Raw genomic sequence first — 23,798 nt, forward strand, 5'->3', positions numbered from 1 at the left:
TAGACCTTTTGCCACATTTCAGGCTTCAAACATAAAGATATAAAACTGTAATTTTTTGTGAAGAATCAACAACAAGTGGGACACAATCATGAAGTGGAACGAAATTTATTGGATATTTCAAACTTTTTAACAAATAAAAAACTGAAAAATGGGAGTGCAAAATTATTCAGCCCCTTTACTTTCAGTGCAGCAAACTCTCTCCAGAAGTTCAGTGAGGATCTCTGAATGATCCAGTGTTGACCTAAATGACTAATGATGATAAATAGAATCCACCTGTGTGTAATCAAGTCTCCGTATAAATGCACCTGCTCTGTGATAGTCTCAGAGGTCCGTTTAAAGCACAGAGAGCATCATGAAGAACAAGGAACACACCAGGCAGGTCCGAGATACTGTTGTGGAGAAGTTTAAAGCCGGATTTGGATACAGAAAGATTTCCCAAGCTTTAAACATCCCAAGGAGCACTGTGCAAGCGATAATATTGAAATGGAAGGAGTATCAGACCACTGCAAATCTACCAAGACCGGCCGTCCCTCTAAACTTTCAGCTCATACAAGGAGAAGACTGATCAGAGATGCAGCCAAGAGGCCAATGATCACTCTGGATGAACTGCAGAGATCTACAGCTGAGGTGGGAGACTCTGTCCATAGGACAACAATCAGTCGTATACTGCACAAATCTGGCCTTTATGGAAGAGTGGCAAGAAGAAAGCCATTTCTTAAAGATATCCATAAAAAGTGTTGTTTAAAGTTTGCCACAAGCCACCTGGGAGACACACCAAACATGTGGAAGAAGGTGCTCTGGTCAGATGAAACCAAAATTTTGGCAACAATGCAAAACGTTATGTTTGGCGTAAAAGCAACACAGCTCATCACCCTGAACACACCATCCCCACTGTCAAACATGGTGGTGGCAGCATCATGGTTTGGGCCTGCTTTTCTTCAGCAGGGACAGGGAAGATGGTTAAAATTGATGGGAAGATGGATGGAGCCAAATACAGGACCATTCTGGAAGAAAACCTGATGGAGTCTGCAAAAGACTTGAGACTGGGATGGAGATTTGTCTTCCAACAAGACAATGATCCAAAACATAAAGCAAAATCTACAATGGAATGGTTCACAAATAAACATATCCAGGTGTTAGAATGGCCAAGTCAAAGTCCAGACCTGAATCCAATCGAGAATCTGTGGAAAGAACTGAAAACTGCTGTTCACAAATGCTCTCCATCCAACCTCACTGAGCTCGAGCTGTTTTGCAAGGAGGAATGCGCAAAAATTTCAGTCTCTCGATGTGCAAAACTGATAGAGACATACCCCAAGCGACTTACAGCTGTAATCGCAGCAAAAGGTGGTGCTACAAAGTATTAACTTAAGGGGGCTGAATAATTTTGCACGCCCAATTTTTCAGTTTTTTATTTTTTTAAAAAGTTTGAAATATCCAATAAATTTTGTTCCACTTCATGATTGTGTTCCACTTGTTGTTGATTCTTCACAAAACATTACAGTTTTATATCTTTATGTTTGAAACCTGAAATGTGGCAAAAGGTCGAAAAGTTCAAGGGGCCGAATACTTTGTCAAGGCACTGTATACTGTAGAGTATCAATACTGCAGCACTTGACACTGGCAGTACGACTCAACTGTAACACTCATTATATTCCCCTGATGTTCACAGAGAGAATGATCTGGAAGAGTGTGATGTAGAGCTGTACTTTGCTCAAGACATGGAGATTCTGGGTAAAGTGACGACACACCAGCTGAAAAACGATGGAGAGAATGAGCTGGTCACTCGGGAAAATAAAGAGGAATATATCAGGTACTGCTGCCCCATTCTCAAATTGTGTCATATTAGTGATTGTTTTATTGGACAGCTAAAGGTTAATTCACCCAAAAATGAAAATTCGGTCACCATTTAATCACCCTTGTGTTGTTTCAAAACTTTTTGTCTTTCTTCTGTGGAACACAAAATTAAAATTTTTAAAGAATATTCTGGCCACTATTTTTCATATATTTATACTTTTAACCGTTCATATACTTTTTCCAAAATGAACGGTTACTGCAATTATCAAGATACAAATAACAAAGCAAATAAATAAAACCCCATAAAAGTGTTGTAAAAGTAGTACATTCAATTCATGCACTATATTCAAAGTCTTCAAAACCAACGTGATAGCTTTGTACGAGAAACAGAACGAAGAGGTTTTCTGCTAAATTGAGTGGGGTTTTTAAGTCATTTTAAATTCATCACGTTTCTCCTGCAGTCTGCTTACTGATTGGCGGTTCACAAGGGGCGTGGAGGAGCAAACAAAGGCTTTCCTGGACGGCTTCAATGAGGTTGTACCTTTGGAGTGGCTGCGGTATTTTGATGAGAAAGAGTTGGAGGTGGGTGTTGCTGTATTTTTAGCAAACAAAAATATCTCCTAACAAGGAAGTGCCATGCTACATTTAAAAAACACTTAACAGTAGAAAATAAATCTCATCTATATGAGGACACGAAGCATAAGTGACATCACTGAGCAAACAGCTATATTTGAGGCACTTTCGACTACACAATCATCAAAAATGAAACCTTCAAACTATGTTTCATATGTGTTTAATCACACATTACCAACTTTTTCTCCAAAAACTGACAAAGACTGTTTGCTAGCAGTCAATTAATTTGTAATTTATAAAAACAAGATTCTCAGCGATTCTTTTTATAACTAAACAGATCACTTAAATATAAGTTCTGATTAGAAAGTGCAAATTAGAACTTCTGCGATTGTAACACTTTATACAGTAATATAATATAGAGTGGTAGAGAACAAAGATTAGTGAAATTCTCTTGAAAACTCTTTAAAATGAATAAACGGTTATGAAAGAGACACAATAAAAAGTAGAAAGCTGTTACAATCTATCCTTTAAAACTAGATTTCCTAAAAAAAAAAAAAAAATCTTAGGGACAGGGTTTCTAATTAAAGAATCACTCGTATTATCATTGATTTGGGTAAGGTTTGAGGAGCAGTGTGTTGTGTCTGGTCAGAATATATATTGTATATGGTGGTGTGTGATTGGTTCTTCTGCAGCTGATGTTGTGCGGGATGCAGGAGATTGATCTGAATGATTGGCAGAAGAACACCATCTATCGGCATTACACCAAAAACAGCAAACAGATCCACTGGTTCTGGCAGGTAATTTACACGTTCAACCATACGTGTGATCGGTTCATATCTACTCTCTCTTATGTATATTTATGTCTGCCATAGGTCGTGAAGGAAATGGACAATGAAAAGAGAATTCGCCTGCTTCAGTTTGTCACAGGAACATGTCGACTGCCGGTTGGGGGTTTTGCTGAACTTATAGGTGGGTAGTTCACGTGAAATACAGTTGTTGTGATGGCGCACAATGATGATGCTAAGACATTGCAGCTTTTTTTTTCTGTTTTAGCATAATTTCTAAAAACCTCAAAAACTAAAAACCAAACAAATATTTAAAAGATCTTACATTTGTCCACACTGTACAATATCAATGAGTACAAATGTAAATGGCTTTAATCATTGATTGTTAGAGATTGCTTTAAAGCATTACGTTTTTACCATTTTTTCAACTCTTTCTTTCTTTCACGTGTTTAAGGAAGTAACGGGCCACAAAAGTTCTGCATAGACAAAGTGGGGAAGGAGACATGGCTGCCAAGAAGTCACACCTGGTGAGGATTTTATTTTCATCAGAGGACAATACAAAATAACTTTTCTTAGTGACTTATTTATCCCTCCTGCATTCATTTTTTTAGCTTCAATCGACTGGATTTGCCGCCTTATAAGAATATGGAGCAACTGCGAGAGAAACTTCTGTTTGCTATCGAGGAAACGGAGGGATTCGGACAAGAGTGAACAGGACCAAGATGATAATTGAACCAATATCATATTTTCTTTGACTAGGCATTACATTAAAACCACATATGTGGACTGAACTGATGAACTCTGTTGAAGAGACCAGAGATTGATTTATAGTTAAACAGATCACTTACTGATGGATTTATGATATGATCCCACGAGTTGTTCACATATATTTCATTTAGACACTTCAGGGAATAATACATCTAAATATACAGTTCAGACTTCACCATACATATCTATGCAGAGTAAACATACAAATGATGAGTCAATTTAACTCCTCTAACGTTTCCTACACAATCCAATTGAATTCCCTGAACTGTTTAAATCAAAAGGGGACTGATTTTACTGGGATGTGAGGAGACTCTCTAACTCTCTTCTACAGCATCCAAAACAAAAATCATCATGAAATTATTCTTCTAAACAATAAGAAGTTCATTTGCAGATGTAAGCAAATCTCAATGCATCATATCAGTATGTGTATATGCAACAATTGAGAGAAAATAATTGTTTTAAGGTTGATCAGACATGATTTTATTATTGTTTTATGACATGTTAAACTGTACATAATTGAAATAAAATCCAGTCATGGATTGTGAACACATTGGTTAATAAACAAATGAATAAAAATGCTTTAATATTAGTAGATGGTTAGTGGAAACAAAACTCTTGCAGATGCACATCTAAAGGATTCTTTTGTTGTAGAACATCCAGCAGCAGTTTCAATCAAACCAGACTAGTTTGGTCATTAATGGTATAGGGGAGACCGGGGCTAGTTGTCACACGGGGACGTTTTTTCTTCAAATGTGTTTTCTCTAGTAGTGGTTTTCTTTTATGAATACACTGAACCAGTTACTGCAGGATAACTGAGCCAAAATCAAACTTTTGGCAGGAAAGGTCAAATGAATTTTGTTCAAATATGTAATGATGGCAAAACATTTTGAGAAATCAAAATGCAGTATTTAAAGGTGCAGGGATATTTGGTAATTGCTAAACATTTAAACAGAGATAAATAAATGATATATTTTTTTAAATATTTAATAAAATGATGTACATGAGATCAGACACTAGTCATATCAGACTTCGAGAAAAGGCTGCTTTATTCTACATGGTGCTTGGCACACGTTTGTATGTTGAGATCACAACAATCATAATAATCCTTGACACTAATGTATCATTGTTTGCTGCGTGTTTCTGAAGTTACATTGGTAAGGGAGACCTTTCGGTAGAAGTAGTATGGGTGCATCCTCCTTTTGTCTCATAAGTTTACAAACCCCTTTCAGAATTTATACAAATAGAAGAGATAAAAGATAATTTTATTATTATTATTATTATTATTATTTAACTCAACTCAACTCAACTTTATTTATAGAGCACTTTCAAAACCACAAGTGGAACCAAAGTGCTGTACAGAAGGTATAAAAGTAAAAACAAAAACATAAAAACAATGCAAACATATTACATAAAAACTTACAAAGCATTGTCAAAAGCTAAAGTGAACAAGTAAGTTTTAAGCGCACTCTGAAAAGCACCCAATGAAGGACAAGTTTTTACAGACAGAGGAAGGTCATTCCAGAGCCTAGTAGCTGCAACAGAGAATGCCCGATCACCTTTACATCTTAAACATGATCGCGGAACCATGAGAAGCAATTGATCGTTAGAGCGCAGAGATCTACTTGATTGACAACGGCTGATTAAATCAGTAACATACTCAGGTGCTAGGCCATGCAGAGACTTAAAAACATACAACAAAGCTTTGTATTGGATTCTGTATCGTATGGGTAACCAATGTAATTTAATTAAAACCGGAGTAATGTGCTCTCTCTTCTTAGTGCCCGTTAAAAGTCTGGCAGCTGAATTCTGAACGAGCTGCAAGCGGAAGAGAGAAGTCTGACTCACACCCAGATACAATACATTACAATAATCCAAATGGGATGACACAAAAGCATGAACAACCTTCTCCATATCGTCAAAAGAAAGGATAGATTTCAATTTAGAAACTGATCTAAGATGGAAAAAACTATTCTTAACGACAGCATTGATTTGCCGGTCAAATTTAAGATCAGAGTCAAAAATGACACCAAGGTTCCTCACGCTAGACAATTTTTTCCCAGGAAACAACCCCAGGCAGTCATCATCCACACAGCCCTTATTTCCAAATAAAATCATCTCGGTCTTATCCTCATTTAATTGGAGAAAGTTATTCGCAAGCCAACACTTAACCTCGGCCAAACATGCACGAAGAGACTGAATGGCACATCTATGGCCATGTTTCAGTGGTAAGTAAATTTGAGAATCATCCGCATACAGGTGATACTGAATCCCAAATTTCTCAAAAATCGAGCCTAGAGGGAGCATATAAAGGGAAAATAAAATTGGTCCCAGTATAGAGCCCTGTGGAACCCCACACACAAGAGGGGCAACAGAAGAAAAATAATCCCCTAAACTGACTGAAAAAGTCCTATCCTTCAAATAGGAAGAGAACCATTTCAGGGCTAAGCCCTGAATACCAACCTGATTCCTAAGACGACCAATGAGAATGTTATGATCAACTGTATCAAATGCCGCTGTAAGATCTAACAAAAGCAGAACAACACGGTTTCCAGAATCAACACCTCGTAGGATATCATTAGAGACCCTCAAAAGAGCAGATTCTGTACTATGACCAGCTCTAAAACCTGACTGGAATCTATCGGCGATGTTATTCCTCATTAAAAAGTCATTAAGCTGTGCATGCACAATTTTTTCCAGTATCTTCGAAATAAAAGGCAATTTTGAAATCGGATCGAAAACTACTCATGTCAAAAGGGTCTAAGCCGTTTCTTTTAGAAGGGGCTGAATAACCGCATGCTTAAAACTAACCGGAACAACACCAGATGACAAACTAGTATTCATAATAGACAGAATACTTGGGCCAATGGAATCAAGTACCTTCTTAAACAGGGAAGAAGGGAGCACATCACCAGGGGACCTGTTGGGCTTCATATGAGCAGTTATATCATTAAGCTGCTGCAAAGAAACAGGCATAAAACAGGTTAATTGGTTCGTAGGGTCAACACGAGTAAAACAAACATTGACAACAGATGAAATCTGAGATCTAATTCCATCAACTTTACCAATAAACAAGTTTAAGAACTCTTCACACATCTTAGCAGAAGGAGTGAATGGAGGAGTAGTAGTCGGATGAAGAACAGAATTTATAGTCGAGAAAAGTACTCTAGAATTATTACAGTTTCTGGAGATGATATCAGAAAAATAATTTGATCTAGCCAATTTAACAGCTCTTTGAAATTCGTTCAAATGGTTCTTCAAAATCTCATAAGAGACTTGTAATTTATCTTTGAGCCATTTGCGTTCAGCCCTCCTACACTCCTGCCTAAGAGTGCAGGTAGTACTGTTCAACCAGGGCAGTGATTTGACTTTTTTTTCCCTGACTTTAACAGGAGCCACAACATCTAAAATCTCTAAACAAGAAGAATTAAACTGATCGACCAACTCTTCCAAACCCATACAGGGAGAGTGTGACTCGGTCAAGGAAAAAAAAGAAGAGACATTAAAAGCAGCTGAAAAACTACTAGCTGTGCATGGATTGAGTATGCGGGATGGAACCGAGGCAGAAGCAATATTACTCGGCGCGCCACAAGGAAAGTTAGAACTTAAAATTACAGTCTTATGGTCCGAAAAAACAGTATCGACAATCTTCACGCTATCAACAGAGAATCCCTTAGATAATACAAGGTCAAGCGTATGACCACGTTCATGAGCTGGACCTAAAACACATTGCAAAAAAACAAATGACTCTATTAAATTTAAAAATTCTTTGACCAGGGGCTTTGAAGGGCAGCACACATGTATATTAAAATCCCCAAAAATTAGAATATTGTCAAAAGAAGAGACAATACCAGATAAAAGTTCAGAGAACTCTTGTATAAAATCCCCATGAAAATTTGGGGGTCTATAAATCAAAACACATAACACAGATTTAAAAGAATTCAGCGTAATTAGCTGAGATTCAAAAGTGCAAAAGGATGCAGAAGGTAAAAGTCTACACCTAAACTTGTCTTTAAAAACAACTGCAAGACCCCGCCCGACCAACAGACCTAGGGGTACTAAAAAACTGCAACCAGGAGGAGAAAGTTCAGAGAGAGAAGTCATCTCACCAGCCTTAAGCCAAGTCTCAGTGACAAATAAAAAATCAATTTCATGAGAAAGAAAAAGATCGTTCAAAATAAAGGTCTTATTTGCCAGAGATCTCGCGTTAATCAACGCCATTGTCACTGGAGTAGGAGTGGTATCAGAAGAGGATTGCAGAGAGGAATCACAAAACGCCACCGGACTCCTGTCATGTAATAGAGAGCGAAGATTCCGACGATCAACTCCTCGATCTGCAGACCGTCGCCTTACGCACACCATCTGCGAAAACTGAGGCATCAACGCCGAAGACGGGAAGACAGGCACAATGTATGAACATCTCAGGTTCACGACCACGGCCTCCGCCATCGAAGAAGCAAGTCCGATGACTGGACACTTCCCGATCCTCTTCGATCTCACAAGGACTCCAGAACGCTTCCCACGCCTCCTTCGCCGTTTCCTCCACATACACAGACATCCCGGCAGGTAACACATGTTCCTCAATGCGACTGGCACATAATGCGAGTGCAAATGCCAATCATCTCTGGGATCGCAAAATAAACAATCAGACACAGCCGATCGAATATTAAATAGCGTCATGCGATCATATACCAGAGGGGAGCAAACAGAGCGCGTGATAAAACAAACAAAAAACATTACAAATAAAAGAAACAAGGACAGACTGTGGCAAGCCGGCAAACATCCTGGCGCCATCTTCATCTTCCCTTCCAAAGACACTCTCGTTTGCAAGAGTGGCACTCTCTTGCAAACGAGAGTGCCACTTAATGTTGCCCTTCAGAAGCTACATAACAGATATTTACATATAAGAGAAAAGAGTGATTTAAAAAAAAAAAAAATTACACAAATACTCTTGTCCAAAAGTTTACACCCCCTTGTTTCTTAAAATACTGTGGTGCATTCTTGAGCATCAATGAATGTTTTCACGTTTTGTAATTGTGTTCTCTCAAATGTCCTAAGTGTCAAAAACTGGATGTCAACATTATATAGCTATTGTTAGGATGAACTCGAATGTGCAGAAGAACGTAAGTAACACCATATTAGGACCAAGGGGATGTGAATTTTTTAACAGAATAATTTGTGTAAATTCAGTTGTGATTTTATCAATTGCAATGCAATTTTGTTCTTTGGCCTCTTATTCCTCCAAAATGATAGGCATCTTGCAGAAAAGGCATAATTTTTCACATTGCGTTCTTTCAATACTGGTATCTGCTTTTGAATTATGAAATTAATATATGTTAATTAATCAAAGATGATGCTAGGAGACCAAAGTTTCACATAAGCCACCTCTCCTTGCCTGGACCTATATAATTAAATATTTGGGGGCAAGATGGCCTGTGGCCACTCCCCCAAACACAGCTCAGCTGAAACAACAATTTTCCAGCAACTTTCTTTCCTGATTGAGTTATATTAAAAAGATTACCATTTACAGTACTAATAAAAAAAGAATTCTGTGTATAAATGACTGAAAGTCAAAGGGCCAAGCAGTATTTTCTTTCTGAGGGTATAGATAGTGTGTGCAGGGTATATAGGGTAAATAAATAGCATTACAGTTCAATCGGGGTAATGTAGGAAGTCAGGTGGTAGACCGGGTTGGCCAATAATCGCTGGTTAGTGCTTCGATTCCCGGCCCACACGACTCCACATGCCGAAGTGTCCTTGGGAAAGACACTGAACCCCAAGTTGCTCCCAATGGCAGGCTAGCACCTTGCATTGGTGTGTGAATGGGTGAATGAGTCACAGTTTAAAGCGCTTTGAATACCACTAAGGTTAAAAAAGCGCTTTATAAGTGCACACCATTTACAAAGTATTTACTTGTCCCCAACAAGCAATGTCCTTCATAAAGTCAGTGGAATGAGTAAGTCGTTGTGTGGTGCTCACTTTGCAGCGAAGTGAACCTGACGCACTGAACATTCACTTGACCGTATATGCACGTTATACTATGCATAGGGGCGCCATGTAAAGTGGGTCGCCAGCGGCTCACTAAAGGTGGTGCATTTTGCCTCCAGTCAGTGCAGTCAAAGCTGGCTTGTGGTTCCAGTTCTGCTTTATTAGTTCAACTCTTTACAGGCTTTACTACAGGCTTAGCTGATTTTAGTTTTTGCCTGTTGGTTGGAAGAAGATGAACCATACATTGATCAGAGAGTCCCAAAGCTGATCTAGTGACACAGCGATATGCATCCTTTATTGTTGTGTAGCAGTGATCCAATGTATTTCTGTCTCTGGTGTGGCATGTAATGTGCGGTTTGTGTTTGGGCAGTTCACATGTGAGGTTTACTTTTGTTAAAATCTCCAAGAATAATAATAACTAAATTATTAGAAAAGACATGGAACAACAATAATCGAGTCCGATTATTGTTGTTCCATGTCTGTGATTTGATCAGTCAGCTGTTGCAGCATGGTGCTCACACATGCATATGGCGGGACATAAATACCCACCAAAATAAACGCGGTAAACTCCCGCGGCAAGTAGAAAGGCTTACAGTTAATAAGGACAGCACATCTTCTTCAATGTTGTTACATCTGCACACCAACCTTCATTTAAGTAAAAGCATGTTCCACCGCCTCTTGTTTTCCCCGTTAACTCTGCGATCCGCTCTGTATAGCAGGAAGTCCGGCAGATGTAATGCGATGTCCGGAATGGCTTCAATCAGCCAGGTTTCTGTGAAGCATAAGGCAGCAGAGGTTGAAAAGTCCTTGTTTGTACGGGTGAGGAGATGTAGTCCATCCGTTTTGTTAGGAAGAGAGCGGACATTCGCTAGATGAATACTTGGCAGGGCTGTTTGAAAGCCGGCCAACGGAGCTTGACCAGTGTGCCAGCTTGTTTCCCTCGACTGCATCTCTTGAACAGCACAGCTGTACCTCTGACTAAAATGTCCAGCAAAAAGATGGTCTGGTATATGCTGCCGAATGTTTAACAGTTCGTCTCTGGTAAAACATATTTTAAAAAGATTACTAAACACAGGACACACAAACAAAACAACAAAATAATTGGAGTGCTCCACACTAGGGTTGGGCGACACCACTTATTTTCTTTTCGATCCGATACCAATATTTTCGAGTCCAATATCGTCGATACCAATACTGATAACGATACTTCTGTTAAATTTATGTTTTTGCGATTACTTTGGATAAAATGGGTAGTTTAAATTAAATTCTGTTTTGTTTACCCTTATAAAAATTAAACATTTCACTACAGTAATACAGTACAGTGTATCCATGGTATTTAGTTAAACCATAGTTACCACACAATTAACCATGGTTACTATTGCAATATTACTGTAGTAAATCAATGGGTTCAATGGTATAGTAACTTCATGTTAAATATGTATTTAAATGAATAGGTGTCATTATTGTTCCTTTTTTATGCTACTATGAAAATTAATACTTGATTATTATTCAGACTAATAAACTAATTCATAATATGCAATAAACTGTTAAGCATTAATATGAGTGTAGTAATGTTTACGTTGACACTATATTTTATTACCATTTATAGCCTACATAAAAATTCATGTATTTCTTTATTTATTTGTGTAATATTATGTGCTTTTCTGTGTAGAGTGAAATTGTTTTCCTACTTAGAAATATAAATGATTTGATATCACCAGAAAAATGCACCACGGACAACAGTAAAGGGCTAAAAAAAGCATCAAAAACCATCAATGGTGCGATAACATGCGGTATTTTCACAAAGTTTAATTGCATAAGTTACATTTAAATGTATATACACATTTTCGTTTAGCAGGGAAATAAATATGCAGTGTAAATGATAGTTTCTCCAGGGATGCATGTGTGTCAGATGCTGGAAATGTCCCACCCTTACTGAAACGAAAAATATCATTGGTTGATAAATATCCAATCGTGTCTGAAATGAAAGTCCTGATTGGTGGATCAGCTCAGTCGAACTGTCTGTCTTGCCAGTGCTCCCCAGTGTATCTCCATGTGCGTTTAGAGAGAATCTATGTAAAAACAAATTTTATGATAATAATAAAACACAATTCACTCAACGGTGCTGCGGCATCGCGATATTAGATTGAAAAAGTTCCGGGTCAAATGCTCGTTGTTCTGGCGGCCACCCTTGTTATTTCATGTGGGCATACGCAGAATCCTAAAACTGACAGAATGCATAGAACACCTGTTCAATTTCTCATTAATGCAATTATCTAATCAACCAATCACATGGCAGTTGCTTCAATGCATTTAGGGGTGTGGTCCTGGTCAAGACAATCTCCTGAACTCCAAACTGAATGTCAGAATGGGAAAGAAAGGTGATTTAAGCAATTTTGAGCGTGGCATGGTTGTTGGTGCCAGACTGGCCGGTCTGTGTATTTCACAATCTGCTCAGTTACTGGGATTTTCACGCACAACCATTTCTAGGGTTTACAAAGAATGGTGTGAAAAGGGAAAAACATCCAGTATGCGGCAGTCCTGTGGGCGAAAATGTCTTGTTGATGCTAGAGGTCAGAGGAGAATGGGCCGACTGATTCAAGCTGATAGAAGAGCAACTTTGCCTGAAATAACCACTCGTTACAACCGAGGTATGCAGCAAAGCATTTGTGAAGCCACAACACGCACAACCTTGAGGCGGATGGGCTACAACAGCAGAAGACCCCACCGGGTACCACTCATCTCCACTACAAATAGGAAAAAGAGGCTACAATTTGCAAGAGCTCACCAAAATTGGACAGTTGAAGACTGGAAAAATGTTGCCTGGTCTGATGAGTCTCGATTTCTGTTGAGACATTCAGATGGTAGAGTCAGAATTTGGCATAAACAGAATGAGAACATGGATCCATCATGCCTTGTTACCACTGTGCAGGCTGGTGGTGGTGGTGTAATGGTGTGGGGGATGTTTTCTTGGCACACTTTAGGCCCCTTAGTGCCAATTGGGCATCGTTTAAATGCCACGGCCTACCTGAGCATTGTTTCTGACCATGTCCATCCCTTTATGGCCACCATGTACCCATCCTCTGATGGCTACTTCCAGCAGGATAATGCACCATGTCACAAAGCTCGAATCATTTCAAATTGGTTTCTTGAACATGACAATGAGTTCACTGTACTAAAATGGCCCCCACAGTCACCAGATCTCAACCCAATAGAGCATCTTTGGGATGTGGTGGAACGGGAGCTTCGTGCCCTGGATGTGCATCCCACAAATCTCCATCAACTGCAAGATGCTATCCTATCAATATGGGCCAACATTTCTAAAGAATTCTTTCAGCACCTTGTTGAATCAATGCCACATAGAATTAAGGCAGTTCTGAAGGCGAAAGGGGGTCAAACACGGTATTAGTATGGTGTTCCTAATAATCCTTTAGGTGAGTGTATATATATGCCCTAGACTTCACACCAGAAGCGGTTTCTATGATTTTCTTTCATTGCTGTCACTACTCAATCCGTACCGTAACACGATTGGTACTGCGCATGTGCGAAAATGCGTCTACTTCCTGTTTGAAGTATGTCGAACAATTTACAGCAAATGTAGACAGTAGTTCCCCTTCTGTCACTCTCTTGACTTCCTTCGACACAAGGGTCTTCTTCAGACGGCGAATCATACCTCTGAACCTGAGAAAAGGCCAATGTCAAGTTGGCAGACAGAAATTGCCCCGCCCCGGACATACTGGTATAAAGGGAAGCGGGGCAGCGAATGCCAGTCAGAATTTTTCTTCGGAGCCGAATGTTTGGGCAGCAAGCAGCTGAATCTAACTACTGTTCCACTTATCTCTACCAGCGAGAAGCGTGGTTGTTGGATCAGCACAGCGCATTTCCAGCTGGCGTTCTCTCTCTGCACGCTGTGCAGTTCACGCCCCTGGGTGCTTCGTCAGCGCTTCTTACTGTTTAAAAGTGTGTTTCTCCTCCTAAAAGAGTTATATTTTCTCTAAAAGAGTCACAAAAACAGCAATACACAGCGGGGTTGAACATCCTTTTCAGGACGAGTCTTTTTCAAGATGCCTTTCTGGCCATGTTGTTCCTGGATGCAGGCGATTTCTCTCCAAGAACGACGGCCACAGATGCTGCCTCGTGTGCCTGGGTAGCGATCACACTGAGGCGGCGTTCGTGGATGGTTCATGTTCTCAGAGCAAGAACATGTCCATGGCAACGTTGCGGTTAAGGCTCTCCTTCCTAAAGGTGAATGCCACTTCACCGGGTGCGCGGAGCAAGGTAAGTGCTTTGAGTCTTTTCTCAGCACCCGAGCCTCAGGACGCTCCTTTGCCTCCCGACGCATTATTACCTGCTCCCCCTGCCGTGAAGCCCCGCCCGGTACCTCAAACATGATAGTCCCGTTAGTGCCCCTCGCACAGAGTTTAGATGCGTGGCTCTCACTTCCCAATCCGTCACGCTGGTTGGCCAGGACCATCCGACTCGGGTTTGCGATTCACTTCGCCCGGCTCCCGCCTCGTTTCAGCGGTATTCGTTCCATTCTAGTGTGCGGCCAACAAGCCAGTGCCTTACGAGCAGAGATTTCCACCCTGCTCCTCAAGGACGCGATAGAGCCCGTCCCTCCAGCCGAGATGAAGAAGGGTTTCTACAGCCCTTACTTCATCGTACCCAAGAAAAGCGCCGGGTTGCGACCAATCTTGGACTTGTGAGTTCTCAACCGGGCTCTGCACAAACTCCCGTTCAAATGCTCACGCAGAAACAGATTCTCACCTGCTTTCGACAGCTAGATTGGTTTGCGGTGGTAGAACTGAAGGACGCGTACTTCCACGTCTCCATTTTGCTGTGACACCGACCCTTCTTACGGTTCGCGTTCGACGGCCAGGTGTATCAATACAAGGTTCTCCCCTTCGGCCTGTCCCCTCTTCACGAAGGTCGCAGAGGCCGCTCTTACCCCCCTAAGGGAAGTGGGCATCTGCATACTCCGTTACCTCGACGACTGGCTCATCCCGGTCCACTCTCGAGTGCTCACAGGGACCAGGTGCTCAGGCACCTCAGCCGTCTAGGGCTTCAGGTCAACTGGGAAAAGAGCAAACTCGACCCGGTTCAGAGCATCTCTTTTCTCGGCATGGAGTTAGACTCAGTCTCAATGACAACGCGACTCACCAACGAGCATGCGCAGTCAGTGCTCCGGTGCCTCGCTCACTTCGAGCCCGGCACAGCGGTTCCTCTAAAACAATTCCAGAGGCTCCTGGGGCATATGGCATCCTCAGCCGTGGTCGCGCTGCTCGGGTTGATGCATATGAGACCGCTATAGCACTGGCTACAGACTCGAGTCCCGAGATGGACATGGCGCCACGGCACGCATCTTGTGGTAATCACCCCCTCTTGCCGTCAGACTTTCAACCCTTGGACAGACCTCTGCTTTCTGCGGACAGTAGTCCCCCCTACAGCAGGTTTCCAGACGTGTCGTGGTAACCACAGACGCCTCTCGACAGGGTTGGGGCGCCGTGTGCAACGGGCACTCTGCCGCTGGCACCTGGAAAGGACCCCGGCAGCATTGGCATCAACTGCCTAGAGTTGATGGCTGTAATTCTTGCCCTTCGGAGGTTTCTTCCACTAATCAGAGGCAAGCACGTTCTGATCCATTCATACAGCACCGCGACGGTAGCGTACATAAATCGCCAAGGCGGCGTGCGCTCTCGCCATATGTCACAACTCACCCGCCATCTCCTCCTTTGGAGTCAGCCACGACTCAAGTCCTGAAAGGCACCTGGAGACTGAATCCTCCCAGGTCCAGCCTATTCCCTGCTTGGGATCTCTCAGTGGTCCTCTCAGGCCTTCAGAGACCCCCATTTGACCCGCTTGATTCAGTCGAGCTCAAGGCCCTCTCCCTGAAGACGGCCCTCCTGATCGCGTTAGCCTCAATCAAAAGGGTGGGAGACCTCCAAGCGTTCTCTGTCAACGACACCTGCCTGGAGTTCGGTCTGGAGCTTTCTCACGTTATCCTGAGACTCTGACCGGGCTACGTGCCCAAGGTACCTACGACCCCTTTCAGGGACCAGGTCGTGAACCTGCAAGTGCTGCCTTGGGAGGAGGCAGACCCAGCCCTTTCATTGCTGTGCCAGTGCGTACCTATGTGGACCGCACGCAGAGCTTTAGATGTTCTGAGCAGCTCTTTGTCTGCTTTGGTGGATGGCGGAAAGGGAACGCCGTCTTCAAACAGAGGCTAGCCCACTGGGTTGTTGATGCTATTGCCTAAGCCTATCACACCCAGGGCATGCCCGCCCCCCTGCAGGTCCGAGAACACAATAATAGAAGTGTGGCGTCCTCGCAGGCACTGAGGTCCGAGCCGGTAGAACTCGGAACGTGGCACAACCAACCGGGTGTTCCGCTTGCACCTTGCGCCCTTCACCAAAGTGATCCAGTGCGCCTTCTGTCCCAGGTCAGCCACTGAGCGTCGCTGCCTGGATGTTTTTCCTCCGTCATGATTACTGTTGTAACCTCCATTCCCCGAGGGAGGGAATGAGACATTGTGTCCCTCCTGCCACAGCACTAGACCTAGCACTGTAAATGGCTGTGCTTCATTTTCGGCTCCTCAGTGCAAAATCCTGACTGGCATTCGCTGCCCCGCTTCCCTTTATACCCGTATGTCCGGGGCGGGGCATGCAAATTCTGTCTGCCAACTTGACATTGGCCTTTTCTCAGGTTCAGAGGTACGATTCGGCGTCCAAGAAGACCCTTGTGTCACTTCCTTCGACACACGTCTCGTTCCCTCCCTCGGGGAACGGAGGTTACAACAGTAACTAGGACGTTATTTGACACTACCCGATCAGTACCGGAGATAGCTTAACTTGGGATTCTCTTGATATAAATACACTTTTTTGTAAAATATATTTCAAGGTTAATATGTGGCATAAATTAAATTGATAAAATAAAATGTATGGAAAAATAAATTAAAATAGATTTTTTTTTATTTTTTATTGCTTAATGTGAACATTCAGTTCACAGTGTGGTACAACAAAGTTAATACACAACAATAAATATAAAGAATAACAACAATATAAGAATAGTTAAGGAAACTACTTTACCAACACCATAACTCAAAATAGAAACCAAACTAAAAAGTAATAAAATAATAAACAAGAAAGAGAAAGAAAAAAAGAGGGTATTACTTAAATTAAAAGAAAATTACACATTAAAGTAAAATGTTTGTAGGCCGTGCAAATTGTACATGTTCTGAGTGTTTTTTTTTGTTTTTTTTTTTATTAAAAGAAGATGAAATTGGAATCAAATACTGTTTTATCTCTTGTAAGAATACCAAAACAATAAACTCACAATTCGAAAAACAAAACTTACATTTATGAATATAAATTCTACGTAGGAAAAGAATTAGATTTATTATAAAGCAGGCATTCGGATCCGCTTCAACAAATCAAAAAAATAACAGTTTTAGGATTCTTTGAAAAACTTTTCAAGATATTGCTTGAGATAAACAAACTAACATCTTTCCAAAGTTGCAGAGAATAACTGCACGACAAAAACAAATGAAGAGGAGTTTCAATGTCATTCTGACAAAAAGAGCAATTAGTGTCAAAATCAGTTATGAATTAATTTAAAAGATATTTATTTTACTTTGTGAGGAAAAACATGTTGCATGGACCATCTATTTTTCCAATTTAAATGATCAAAGATTCCATTCCAATATTAGATTGCAGAAGGGGCAGAGACAATGTTCTCAAGGAAGAGCTCTTAATGATTTCTTTTTTCAGTGAAACATATCTCACCAATAGGTGTGTTTACAGGTTTAGGAGAGCGTAATGAACCTAAAGAGAGAGTATTATTTTGGAAAAGCATGGAATAGCACCCATAACTGTAGCAAACTCTTTAAGGGTTACTGGTATATTATATTCTGAAAGAAATTCTATATACCTAAAAAACATTATTAAATAGCTGTCTAACATGAAATATTCCATTACTGAACCAGTGATTATAGAACAAAGATTTATTCTTAAATAAAATGTTCTTATTGTTACATATGTAACACCAATGAGGAGAAAAGTTATGCTTGTAAATGAGAGTCCATGCCAAAATAACTTTTTGGTGAAAGTTTGATAGCTTGTCAGGGAGTTTTTGAATATCATAATTACATATTAGAGCAAACTTTGTGCTACAAAGTTGTGAGAAGGCAAGCTGAGGGGAAAATATTCCAAATAGAGGTGGGATTTTTGAAGAATCGATTAAGCCAGTTTATTTTAATTTATATTTTCATGACCGAAAGTTCTAGGTCGCGAGTACAAGCGGCCGAAATGGGCCTCCTCAGAAGGGTGGCGGGCTTCTCCCTTAGAGATAGGGTGAGGAGCTCAGTCATCCGTGAGGAGCTCGGAGTAGAGCCGCTGCTCCTTTGCGTCGAAAGGAGTCAGTTGAGGTGGTTTGGGCATCTGGTAAGGATGCCCCCTGGCCTTCTCCCTAGGGAGGTGTTTCAGGCACGTCCAGCTGGGAGGAGGCCTCGGGGAAGACCCAGGATTAGGTGGAGAGATTACATCTCCAAACTGGCCTGGGAACGCCTCGGGGTCCCCCAGTCAGAGCTGGTTAATGTGGCTCGGGATAGGGAAGTTTGGGGCCCCCTGCTGGAGCAGCTGCCCCCGAGACCCGACTTCGGATAAGCGGTTGAAGATGGATGGATGGATGGATTTTAATTTAGTTATTTAGTGAGCTAAAATCAATGATGTTTAAGCCATCCTTTTTGTGAGAATTTAGTATCACTGACTTTTTCAAATAATGGGATTTATTTTTCCATAAAAATTTAATTAAGATTCCATCGATTATTTTACATGTGGGCTTATCAATGTACAACGAATGAGCAGCATAGGTTAGGTGAGATAGACCCTCTTCTTTAACAAGCAAACCTCTGCCTTTCAAAGAAAGTTCTCTCTGCAGCAATTAAGCCATTTCATTGTTTATTTAACAATTGTGTTCAAATTAGCAGTGCATATAGAGTTATATTTGGTTATTTGTATACGCAAATATGTAACACAGTTTTTAACTGAAATAACACAAATTGTATCGTACTGTTTTTAATCGGAAGTAATTCACATTTATTAAGATTAAGATGTACTGTAGGTCTGAGGCTTTAGAAAAGACACGAAGAGTACCATAGGGCTGCTGTTAAACTAAATGGTTTACATTTGTTAGAACCCATTTGGGAAATACAGATGTGTGTGTGTGTGTGTTTCTTTACATTTAATATTTCATTTTCTAAAGATATGTTCTACTTAACTGTAACTCAGCATACTTTATCCTGTGTGTTTCTTAAATGCAGACATTTGTTAAAGTTATTTATTCATTCAATTTATTTAATAAATTAACTAATTGCTTCCATCCTTCATTCATTTCCTTCACTCACGCACTCACAGGAACATGCCATTGACCTTCAGGCCTTGACAAAAATGTTTCCATGTCCTCTTGACACTGAAATATAAACAAAAAGTCATCCTTTGTATTGGAGAATTCACCCCCCAGGACCTTCCTGAGGGCATTTTGTAGTTCATCACTTTTCATTTGCAGAAAAGCAGGCTCTCTCACCATGGAATAATTCTCTGTGATTGTGAACCCAGTGCCAAGCTGCATGAAGGTCTTTTACAATGGTTGGCTGTTGCACCTGGTGAAGTTTAACAAATCAAACAATACTGGCAGGTCACTACCCAGCACTACTGGAAAAGGAAGGTTGTCAGCAACTCCAATGTTCAACAGGTAAGGTTGTCCTTGCACTTCAATGTAAACATCAGCAGTGGGGTAAGATTCCTTATCACCATGTACACAGTGGATGGGAATGGTTTCAAGAGTGCGGATAACATTGGATGGTACAAACTGTCTGTGCACCAGGGTTTGATCACTGCCAGAGTAAATTAGGGCTTTCAGAGCTTTACCATTAACTCTGCCATTTGTCATCTTCATGGATTGATTGTTATAATATTTACGGTAATTTTGCCATGGCACAACACACATCTGAGTAAGCTTAGCAGGGTTTTTTGGGCACATTGGTTTTGTGTGACCCTCCTGGCCGCACAGGTAGCAAATAGGCACTCTACTAGACCTTGGTGTATTTGTTGGCCGGTTCTCCCTCATGGGAGCCTTACCCACACCTGTTGTTGCCCTCTGATGGTATTGAGTGGATGTGGGCCTGCGGGTGTCTTTTGTAGCCTTCCAGGTGGAGTAGCTCCATGGTTGTCCTTTCCTTCTTGCAGCCACAAACACATCAGCCAGTGAAGCAGCCTCTGCAGCCGTTGAGGGATCGTGTTCCCTGATCCATACCTGCAGCTCAGGAGATAGCATCCGCAAATACTGTTCTAAGATTATAATTTCACCAACAGCTTTAACAGTTTTACCTTTTGGTTGGATCCACTTCCCATTAAGCTCCTTCAGTCTTACATACAGCTCCTTGGGACTTTCCCCAGGATCAACATCTGTTGAACGGAATCTCTGTCTGTAGGTCTCTGGATTAATGTCATATTTTTAAAGAATGGCATCTTTAACACAGTCATAATCATGTGCATCATCTAAATCCATATTCACATAGGCCCCTCTAGCCTTACCAGTAAGCAGTGGAATAAAGTGTTGACTATATCCTGTCTGTGAGATGTGAATGATTGCAGTGACTTTAATGTCGAACAAGAATCTGTACAAAGAACAACCTTTTTAATTTGTGTCTCTTCTATCCATTGTAATGCTGTTGCAATTGCCATTATATCTACTGCATATACTGACAAATGATCTGATGTTCTCCTATTAGCAGAATTTTTTAAGGATGGAATACTGAAAGCAAAACCTTTTCTCCCAGTATTAGGATCTTTAGATCCATCTGTATATACTTGGACAAATGCTTGATATACAGTTTGTAGCCTATCTACAACAACATCTACAATATTTCCAGAGTCTTTATACACTTACATTAACTCCAGAATATAAAAATCCATGAATACTGCAGGAAACATCCAAGGTGGAGTTACTGACAATGATACTGTAGGAATTTCTAATTTCATTATTCCATGCAAAGCACTTCTGTTTAGACCTTTCCTTTTACCAGCATAGAAGGAGTACCTTTACTGTTGGATGATGGCCTTCTGAATGTCCTTGAAGATATACACTCACCTAAAGGATTATTAGGAACACCATACTAATACTGTGTTTGACCCCCTTTCGCCTTCAGAACTGCCTTAATTCTACGTGGCATTGATTCAACAAGGTGCTGAAAGAATTCTTTAGAAATGTTGGCCCATATTGATAGGATAGCATCTTGCAGTTGATGGAGATTTGTGGGATGCACATCCAGGGCACGAAGCTCCCGTTCCACCACATCCCAAAGATGCTCTATTGGGTTGAGATCTGGTGACTATGGGGGCCATTTTAGTACAGTGAACTCATTGTCATGTTCAAGAAACCAATTTGAAATGATTCGAGCTTTGTGACATGGTGCATTATCCTGCTGGAAGTAGCCATCAGAGGATGGGTACATGGAGGCCATAAAGGGATGGACATGGTCAGAAACAATGCTCAGGTAGGCCGTGGCATTTAAACGATGCCCAATTGGCACTAAGGGGCCTAAAGTGTGCCAAGAAAACATCCCCCACACCATTACACCACCACCACCAGCCTGCACAGTGGTAACAAGGCATGATGGATCCATGTTCTCATTCTGTTTACGCCAAATTCTGACTCTACCATCTGAATGTCTCAACAGAAATCGAGACTCATCAGACCAGGCAACATTTTTCCAGTATTCAACTGTCCAATTTTGGTGAGCTCTTGCAAATTGTAGCCTCTTTTTCCTATTTGTACTGGAGATGAGTGGTACCCGGTGGGGTCTTCTGCTGTTGTAGCCCATCCGCCTCAAGGTTGTGCGTGTTGTGGCTTCACAAATGCTTTGCTGCATACCTCGGTTGTAACGAGTGGTTATTTCAGGCAAAGTTGCTCTTCTATCAGCTTGAATCAGTCGGCCCATTCTCCTCTGACCTCTAGCATCAACAAGGCATTTTCGCCCACAGGACTGCCGCATACTGGATGTTTTTCCCTTTTCACACCATTCTTTGTAAACCCTAGAAATGGTTGTGCGTGAAAATCCCAGTAACTGAGCAGATTGTGAAATACTCAGAACGGCCCGTCTGGCACCAACAACCATGCCACACTCAAAATTGCTTATATCACCTTTCTTTCCCATTCTGACATTCAGTTTGGAGTTCAGGAGATTGTCTTGACCAGGACCACACCCCTAAATGCATTGAAGCAACTGCCATGTGATTGGTCGATTAGATAATTGCATTAATGAGAAATTGAACAGGTGTTCCTAATTATCCTTTAGGTGAGTGTACACAGTAGTAAATCATTAACTGCTTGCATCTGATTTGTAGCGGCATTTCACCCTCTTTAACCTGAAGAGGAGATACAGGAGTTGTTTTAAAAGCACCACAACAACAGTTGAGCTTGTATCACATCCAGCTTTTTTAATGAAGTTTTTGCTGCTGAGTCACAAGCAATACTTCCATAATCTAACACTGATCTAATCAGTGCTATATAAATATTTTTCATTGCAGATCTACTCACTCCCCATTCTGATCCTCTTAGACATCTCATCACATTTAAAATCTATTTGATTATTCCATGTTCTATCCATGCTCAATCCACACACTTAAAACTTGAACTTGTTCAATATTTGTCATTACATCTTTATCTATGTATCAATGCCTCTTTTCCTAGTGAACATTAGCGTTTTGGTATTCTCTTCTGAAAACCTATATCCCCATGTATATGACCATTTGAAGCAGGGGTGGGGAACGTCAGGCCTCAGGGCCGTATAAGGCCCACGAGACCATTTTACCCGGCCCGCAAAGCCATTTGAGAAATAATTTGAAAAGCAATAAATGGCCGTTATTCAATTCACCTGAAAAAAAAAAACAAATCCTTTCAAATATTGTTTAAAAATAATTTGTATTGATAACACAAAATATTGTATAATAGACAGACCCTTTAGTGTTTTTGGTGTGTAAGCAGAGAGCAGATGTAATCTCTGATTAGCCTCTCAAAGTATTTGCTGATGATGGGGGTCAGAGCAACAGGACGGCAGTCATTTAAACAAGTGATTTTGGCTTGCTTCGGTACAGGCACAATGGTTGACGTTTTGAAGCATGTGGGGACTACAGACAAGGAGAGGGACAGGTTGAAAATGTCCGTAAAAACACCAGCCAGTTGGTTCGCACACGCTCTGATTACGTGGCCAGGAATGCCGTCTGGACCCGCGGCTTTACGGATGTTCACCCGTCGGAAGGATCGGGTTACATCCGCAACAGAGATGGAGAGTGAACTAACCTCTGTTGCGTCGGCCGCGAGTGCTCTCTCCACGAGGGCGGTGTTGTTTCCCTCGAAACGAGCATAAAATTTATTTAGCTCATCCGGGAGAGAGGTAGTGGTGTTCACGGCAGAGTTTTTATTCCCTTTGTAGTCCGTGATGATATTAATTCCCTGCCACTTGCTTCTAAAGTCAGTGGTGTTGAACTGTCCTTCAATCTTGTGCCTGTACTGGCGTTTAGCTGCGCTGATAGTTTTGCGGAGGGCATAACTGGCTTGTTTATGCTCCTCCGCATTAACAGAATTAAAAGCGGAGGTCTGCGCAAACATCGCCGTTAACCCATGGTATCTGGTTGGGGTAGATCCATATTGTTTTGGTTGGGACAACGTCCTCAACGCACTTCCTGATGAAACATGTTGGGCTATCAACGTAAACCTCAATGTCATCATCAGAGGCGGACCGTAACATCTCCCAGTCCGCGTGATCTAAACAGTCTTGTAGTGTAGAGTCTGATTGGTCCGACCAGCACTGGATCATTCTGAGGGTGGGTGCTTCCT

The 23,798-nt window shown here is 41.3% G+C and overlaps 1 protein-coding gene across 6 annotated transcripts in view; it reads left to right on the forward strand.

The window, feature by feature from the left end:
• Positions 1–4,512, forward strand: part of LOC127640065 (NEDD4-like E3 ubiquitin-protein ligase WWP2) — a 63,263-nt gene extending 58,751 nt beyond the window's left edge. For 3 of the 6 annotated variants that reach the window (XM_052122444.1, XM_052122445.1, XM_052122446.1), the window contains exons 19-24: positions 1,670–1,810; positions 2,256–2,376; positions 3,060–3,164; positions 3,240–3,336; positions 3,607–3,679; positions 3,764–4,512. In XM_052122444.1, coding sequence (XP_051978404.1) covers positions 1,670–1,810; positions 2,256–2,376; positions 3,060–3,164; positions 3,240–3,336; positions 3,607–3,679; positions 3,764–3,863 — 637 coding nt within the window. In that variant the 3' untranslated portion in view covers positions 3,864–4,512. The remainder of the gene's footprint in view (positions 1–1,669; positions 1,811–2,255; positions 2,377–3,059; positions 3,165–3,239; positions 3,337–3,606; positions 3,680–3,763) is intronic. The other 3 variants (XM_052122447.1, XM_052122448.1, XM_052122443.1) reach the window with 2 other exon arrangements.
• The last annotated feature ends 19,286 nt before the right edge of the window (positions 4,513–23,798 follow it).

This window comes from Xyrauchen texanus, chromosome 49 (assembly GCF_025860055.1).
Source record: "Xyrauchen texanus isolate HMW12.3.18 chromosome 49, RBS_HiC_50CHRs, whole genome shotgun sequence".
NCBI classification, from domain to species: Eukaryota; Metazoa; Chordata; class Actinopteri; order Cypriniformes; family Catostomidae; genus Xyrauchen; species Xyrauchen texanus.